We start from the raw sequence: 7,194 nt of genomic DNA on the forward strand, positions 1-7,194 counted from the left end.
CCCCTTCTTGGGTTACTGGCATTGGAGTGAAAATACCAGCCTTAATTATGCAGTTCATGCTGTGAAATCCATGGTACAGGAACATCCAGCACCTGCTGGGTTTGTTGTAAAGGAGGAAATGGAAGAGTTTCCAGCTAATACCGCCACCAGCCCAGGTGTGCAGGAAGAGCTGAAGACATGAAGCATTTTTGAGGACTGTAGTGACTTAAAGTCAGATGTTTACAAATACAGAAAATATGTAGTTTATCTTTTGAGAAAGAATTATGAGGAAAATAAGATAAAATAAAATAAAATAAAATGTTCTAAAACCTTGGACAAAAGTGTTCATTATTTTATCTAATAGTTACTTTCAAGAGATTATTTTATGTATATAAAATTTTGTCAAGGTATTGTGTTATCTAGGGGTTTGGGTTCCTTAGCCTTTATTATATAAGCAGTGTATACATATTTCATTTCATCTTACAGATTATTTATGTATATTTTCCCCATGTGTGTAGACATACATGTATGCAATAATTTATTCTGTATTATCTATGTTCCTCTTTCTTTGGCTTTAGTTAAACACAGTTACTCTTCTGACTGATAAAAACTAAATAAAGTTTTATATTTAAGAAGATAAAATATATTTTCCTTGAGGCCAGCAGGTGGCGTGGTGGTTGGGGCTCTGGATCAGTTCAAGTCCTGGACCTGGTAGCTTGCTTTCTCACTTTCCCTCTCTCTTTTATCTCTGGTGAATGTACATGCCCTATAGCAAATTAAATAATAATAAATAATTTTAAAAATACATATTTTTTCTTTTAAATCTTACTTTTGAAATTGTTTAGTTTGCAATAGGAATGTGTACTTGCCAGAGAAAAATGGGGTTGTGGGGAGAGTGAGAAAGCACTGCCTAGTGGGGATGGCCAGACTGCATTTCCCTCTTCATCTCTCAGAATTTTGGACGTCCATGTACACTCACCTGGCATGTTTCTCAAGCTGCTGGGTCTAAGACTCAAACCACACTGTCATCATGGGAGATACAGCCTCCTTAACTGCCATGCCACTGGCTGGCCCTAAATTTTATTTGTTTGTTTATTTATTTATTTATTTTTAGAGAAATTTTTCTATGGGGGCTCACGCGCTTGCCAGAGAGACAGAAAGCAAAATCACTCCCAGAGGTATGGCCATGCCACAATCCCTTCTCCTCCATTCTCCTCTTGGGATCTTGAGCACACATGCACACATGCCCTGCTTGAGTTTTAAGTTGCCAGGTCCAGGACTTGAACCATGGTTGACTACATGAGAGTCCAGTGATATAACCGTCACACCATCTGCTGTTACCATTTTTTTTTTTTGGCAAGGTTTTTGCCTTAGGGTACATGCATTCGCCAGAGAGAGAGACAGAGACAGTGAGAAATCACCCCCCCCAGGGGGGATGGACATGTCACCATCCCTTCTCCTTTATTCTCCTCCCAGGATTTTTATACCACCGGGTCTGGGACTCAAACTGGTTGGCCATGTGGGAGTCCAATGATGGAACCACTATGTCACCTGCTGGTTCCCCTAAATTTCATTATTTTAGAAACAGCAGATGAGTTATTAAAGAGTTATTAAATATGTGCCAGATGAAAATTTAGACATTAAAATCCAGAAGTTTAGGGACCAGCAGTTAGCGTAATGGCTATGTCGCTGGACGCCCATGTAGTCGACCGCGGTTCGCGTCCTGGCCCCGGTGGCTTAAAACTCACGCCAGGCGCGTGTGCGTGCGTGCCCAAGATCCCGAGAGGAGAATGGAGGAGAAGGGATTGCGGCGTGGCCATCCCCCCTGGGGGGTGATTTCTGGCTTTCTGTCTCTCTGTCTCTCTCTGTCTGTCTGGCGAGCACACACGCCCTATAGCGAAAACCTCTCCAAAAAAAAAAAAAAATCCACAAGTTTAGATAACATGGAACATACTTCTCTGTACAGTTCCTTAAATATATTTTTTAAGCAGATAGAATCTTTAAGAACTCTCTTCAAAAATTTAGTTATGGAAATTTCCTGTTTTAGTTAACATTTTTATGATTAAAATGGCTGACTTGAAATATATTTTTATGTCTATTGAAGTGGGTGGGTCTCTGACTTTTTTTTTTTTTTCTTTATTTTTCCTATACGGCATGTGCACTCACAAGGGAGAAATCACCCTTCCCCCTAGAGGGTGGCCACACTGTAGTCTTCTCCATTCTTCCCTTGGGCACACATTCACTCATGCTGAGCATGTTCCTCAAGTTTGGAGGAGGGATATGTAGCATGACTCTTACCCTTGGAGGGTGCTCTCACTTTCCCTGTCCCCGTCTCTGTCCAGTGAGTGCACATGCCCTCGGGCAAAATTTAAAAACAAACAAAAAACAGAATGCTTTTCAGAACTTTAAGAGAAGTTTCTATGGATGTACTCCTGCCTCTGTATAAACACAAAGAAATGTAGCAGATGTTAGCAGTTGATGAGTGTAGATGCAGGTATGCCAGTGTTCATCATACTATTCCTTCAACTTTTCTCTGTTTGAAAGTTATCAGAATCAAAACTTAGGGACCAGCAGATGGCATAATGGTTACGTTGCTGGACTCCTATGTAGTTGCCCGCAGTTCGAGTCCTGAACCTGGCAGCTCAAAACTTACATCGGGCATGTGTGAGTGTGTGCCCAGGATCCCAAGAGGAAAATGGAGGAAAAGGGATGTGGCAAGGCCACCCCTCCTGAGGGGTGATATTTTGTTTTCTGTCTCTCTGGTGAGCACATGTCCTACAAAAAATAAAAAATCTCTCAAAAAAAAAAAAAAACTTAGCAAAAAATATTGGTGAAATTGTGATTTCAAATTGGCCTAGAAAAGACATCCTATATCAATGAATGTAAAATTTTGTCTCATCTTGCTTTAAAAAAAGAATTTGTGGGGCTGACCCATGGCATGCTGGCTAAAGGTGCTGAACTCCCACGTGGTCAACAGAAGTTTGAGTCCCAGACCTGGCAGCTTGCTTTGTCACTTTCCCTCTCTCACTTTCTCTCTCTCTCTCTCACTCTGTCCCTCTCTGGTCAAATTAAAATAAATAAATAAAGTTAAATTTTAAAAAGTCAAAAGAAAAAGGATTTGTGGGACTAGCAGTGGCATATTGGTTAAGGCATGGGACTCCCAACAATTGACCATGGTTTGAAAATCATGCCAGGCTCGGGTGTGTGCATGCCCAAAATCTTGAGAGGACAATGGAGGAGAAGGGATTGCAGCATGACCTCAGGGGATGACTTCTCACTTTCCCTTTTTCTATGACGAGCGCACATGCCCTATGACAAAAAAATCATTTTTGAGTAGTTTTTGCCATTTACTGTAATCCTTTGGATTTGTGAAGTGCCATGCCTCATGCGAAATGCCATGATGTGCAATCTTATGTAGCCCTCATTAGGTATGGACTGTTGTCCACTCTGTTTCACAGAGAAGTGACATGTTCAGCCTTTGCAAAGCTAGAAAGATAGAGGCAGGATCTGAACCCAGGCAGTCTGATTCCTGAGCCTGTGTACTTTACTACTGTCCATGCCATCATACTGTCCATGTCATCATATAGTCACATCAGTAGCATAACAACATGCAACTGGATTATTACCATATATGTGATTGTATGCAAGATGAAATGCATCTTAAAAGCATTTAACTCAGCTTCATGAAATCTGAAGTCCAGGCTATTTGCCTCAGTTCCCTTGGACCTTCATTGCCTTTCAATGATCAAAACAACCACATATTACTAATTGCAAATAACAAAATGTTTTGAAGACCTGACATAAAATTATATATACTTTCTTTTCCTTTTTTTTTCCAGAGTGTGGGTGCATTCGCCAGAGATAGCAGAGAAGGAGAGGGAGAACCACTCCTCCCTAACACACACATCTAGGGCATGATCATGCTTCAATCCCTTCTCCTTTTCTCTATCCTCTTGGGATTGGGGGCATGCATGCACATGCACTTGGTGTGTTTTTCAAGCTGTCGGGGTCAAGGTTTAAGCCATGGTTGGCAATGTGGAATCTAGCTCTTTCAACCATTAGGCTACGAAGCCAGTCTTATACTCTTACTTTTTATATTATATTGGGTCATTAGAAAAGTCATAGCATACATTTACATAGAAAAACAGAGAAAAAAAGGTGTCGTGACTTTTCTGCTGACTCAGTAGTTACAGGTTTTATTATTAATGATAAATTAAAGCACTGAATTAAAGTATTATACATGAAAAATATTTTAGGCAAAAAAGTCAAAGTTTTGGGCACTATCTGAAATATCTCTTTACATGTACTAGGGATACTCAAGAAGGTTTCTGTGCTACCATTGACCTGGAATACACATGTCATTGAGAGTCATGAAGCAGAGATGGCTGGATAACCAGGCACAAGCTCAGGTCATGCTTACTGAAAATAATTTTTTTAGGGGGGAGAAGTTTTTGCTATAGGGCACATGTGCTCGCCAGAAAGGCAGAGAGAGACAAAAAGTGAGAAATCACCCCCCAGGGGGGATGGGCACACTGCAATCCCTTCTTGTCCATTCTCCTCTTGGGATCTTGGGCACGCACGCGCACGTACTCAGTGTGAGGTTAAGCCACCGGGTCTGGAACTCGAATCGTGGTTGACTACATGGGAGTCCAGCGACATAGCCATTACGCTAACTGCTGGTCCAATGGAAATAATTTTTAAACCTGAACTGGTGAGATTCCTGAGTTCCATGTAAACATATTTGCATCATTATAGGTTATAGAAGTAGATCTGAAAATCTAAGAAAAATCACTATAAGAGGGGGCCTTCAAAAAGTTCATGAAAAATGCATATCATATATGGATTTTTAATTTTTTGCACTAAAATAAATTCATACCTTAATACCACTTTCCTGCAAACTTATCTGAAGTCCCTTTGCAGAAATGAAAGTAGAAGCAAGGCCAAATGAAAGTGTTAGTACAGTCAACACATAGCCACTTTTATTAACTTACAATGTGACTCTATTAGAAGGAAGATTCTTATTTGACTGTCACTAATGAGATTCAAATGACATGCAAGCCTTTTTCTGTATCAAAAAAGCAGCCTGACACTGACCATTGGCATGAAAATTAGGCAAAAGAATAGACCATGAGATCAATAAGCCTCTTGTATTCCAGCAAGAAAAGGATGCATCCCATATAAAAACGCACTGTCTAGGAAATAAAAGGCAACAGTTGGACTGGAAGAAAAAATATAATTTAAAGACGATGCAGTGGCAAAGCTGAAAATAGAGATGGAATTACCAGGTAAAGAGATGTCTCCACTTCAGTTAGATTTAAATTGTTTCTCCCTGAGGGATAGGAACTACCAATAGTAGTGTAGAATGCACTGGCATCTCATACAATCTCCATTCCTTACCTGATTTTAAAACAGGCTCAGTCTTTGAAGACCAGCATTTGCTTCTGTGCTCCTTAGATGACACCTTTCTCTGAGAGCAGTTCAGGCTCAAGTCACCAGCATGCCAGGAACTTGCTGGGGCCACATGTCTGTGCCATTGCTGTAGCTTGATAAGAATCTCTAGTATCCCTAGTCATTACCCAAAAGGTAGACACCCCATACAATTCTCTCCTAGAATCTCTGCGACTGTTCCTTGAATTTGTCTTTCTCTTCTCTGCCTTCCACTGAGCGCGTACACTTTTCTTCTACAACCTCTAGAAGGCCCATTTCATGATGTACAAATTACCCTTCCTTCCTAAGTCTTTTTTTGAAGAATTATTTTATTTATCTTTATCTTTATCTATCTATCTATCTATCTATCTATCTATCTATCTATCTATCATCTATCTATCATCTATCGATCTATCATCTATCTATCCATCATCTATCATCTATCTATCTATCTATCTATCTATCTATCTATCTATCTATCATCTATCTATCATCTATCGATCTATCATCTATCTATCCATCATCTATCATCTATCTATCTATCTATCTATCTATCTATCTATCTATCTATCTATCTATCATCTATCTATCATCTATCTATCTATCATCTATCTACCTATCTTTTAATTTGACCTAATTTTCAAGCTACCAAGACTGAGACTTGAAGCGAGAGAGAGATAGGGAGAGAGAGAGAGAGAGGGAAAGTGAGAAAGCAAGCTGCCAAGTCTGGGACTCAAACCATGGTCAGTCATGTGGGAGTCCAGTGCCCTTAACCACCACACCACTTCCCAGCCCTCTTTTTAAGTCTTTCTAGATGTTACGTTTACTTTCTTCCTACTTTAACTGAAACCTGGCTCTCTGAAAATACAATTTTACCTGAAGCCATTTTGAGAGGAAGTTTCACATTTTCTATGACCCTCAGTGTTAGAAGATGGGGTTTGTGTCCTCTTCATCACTGCCATTACTCTTTAGAAGCTCAAGGTTCTCCAAGCCTCAGTTCTAGCTTTCTCATCTATTCTCTCTCCATTGCAAATCTGTGTTTCTTGTTGTCCCTCATCACAGAGTATTTCTCCTTCTTGCCTTCCCTAAGTAGTCCCACATTTCTGTTGAACTCTAATGTCCTTAAGGAAAGTTCATGTCCTATCTCATTAGCAGCGAGACTATCCTCTATAGGCTTCTACCTTTATGGCCACAACTAACGAAGACTCTCTTTGACCAAACTTAAGTCAGGTTTCTTCCTCTAAACTATTTTTTCAACTAGATCTCATCCTTAAGACTTCATATCCACCTTTGCAGTGCCAAGTTTTACCAAGGATCTTATTAAGTCAATTTAACCATAATTCCTCATCTTTGAAATATTTTTCTTTTTTTAAAGAATTATTTTTTTATTTAACTTTATTTGTTATTATTATTTGCCAGTTTGATCAGAGAGAGACAGAGAGAGAGATTATTATTATTATTTTCCAGTTTGATCAGAGAGAGACAGAGAGAGACAGAAAGTGAGAATGCAAGCCGCCAGGTCCAGGACTTGAACCACACTGTTGGCCATGTGGGAGTCCAACGTCTTTAACCACCATGCCACCTGCCAGCCCCCATCTTTGAAATATATGTATGTATGAATGTGTATGTGTACATGTGTGTGTGTGTGTGTGTTAAATTTTCTATACAGCATATACACTTGCTGGATAGAGCTAGACAGAGAGAGAAGATGAGAAAGTGAGAATCACCCCCCTGGGAGGATGGCCTTGCCAAATCTGTTCTTCATTCTCCTCTTGGGATTTTGGGCAT

General features: G+C 39.9%; 1 protein-coding gene across 2 annotated transcripts in view; it reads left to right on the top strand.

The window, feature by feature from the left end:
* COQ3 (coenzyme Q3, methyltransferase) overlaps window positions 1-519 on the top strand; it is a gene marked incomplete in the record, with an annotated part of 37,075 nt that extends 36,556 nt beyond the window's left edge. Inside the window, 1 exon segment of one of the 2 annotated variants that reach the window (XM_014585173.2) lies at window positions 1-519. In XM_014585173.2, the coding sequence (XP_014440659.2) occupies window positions 1-181 (181 nt within the window). 2 annotated transcript variants of the gene reach the window in all.
* Window positions 520-7,194: the final 6,675 nt, after the last annotated feature.

The sequence above is a fragment of the Tupaia chinensis genome, unplaced genomic scaffold (assembly GCF_000334495.1).
Source record: "Tupaia chinensis unplaced genomic scaffold, TupChi_1.0 Scaffold149168_1, whole genome shotgun sequence".
NCBI lineage: Eukaryota > Metazoa > Chordata > Mammalia > Scandentia > Tupaiidae > Tupaia > Tupaia belangeri.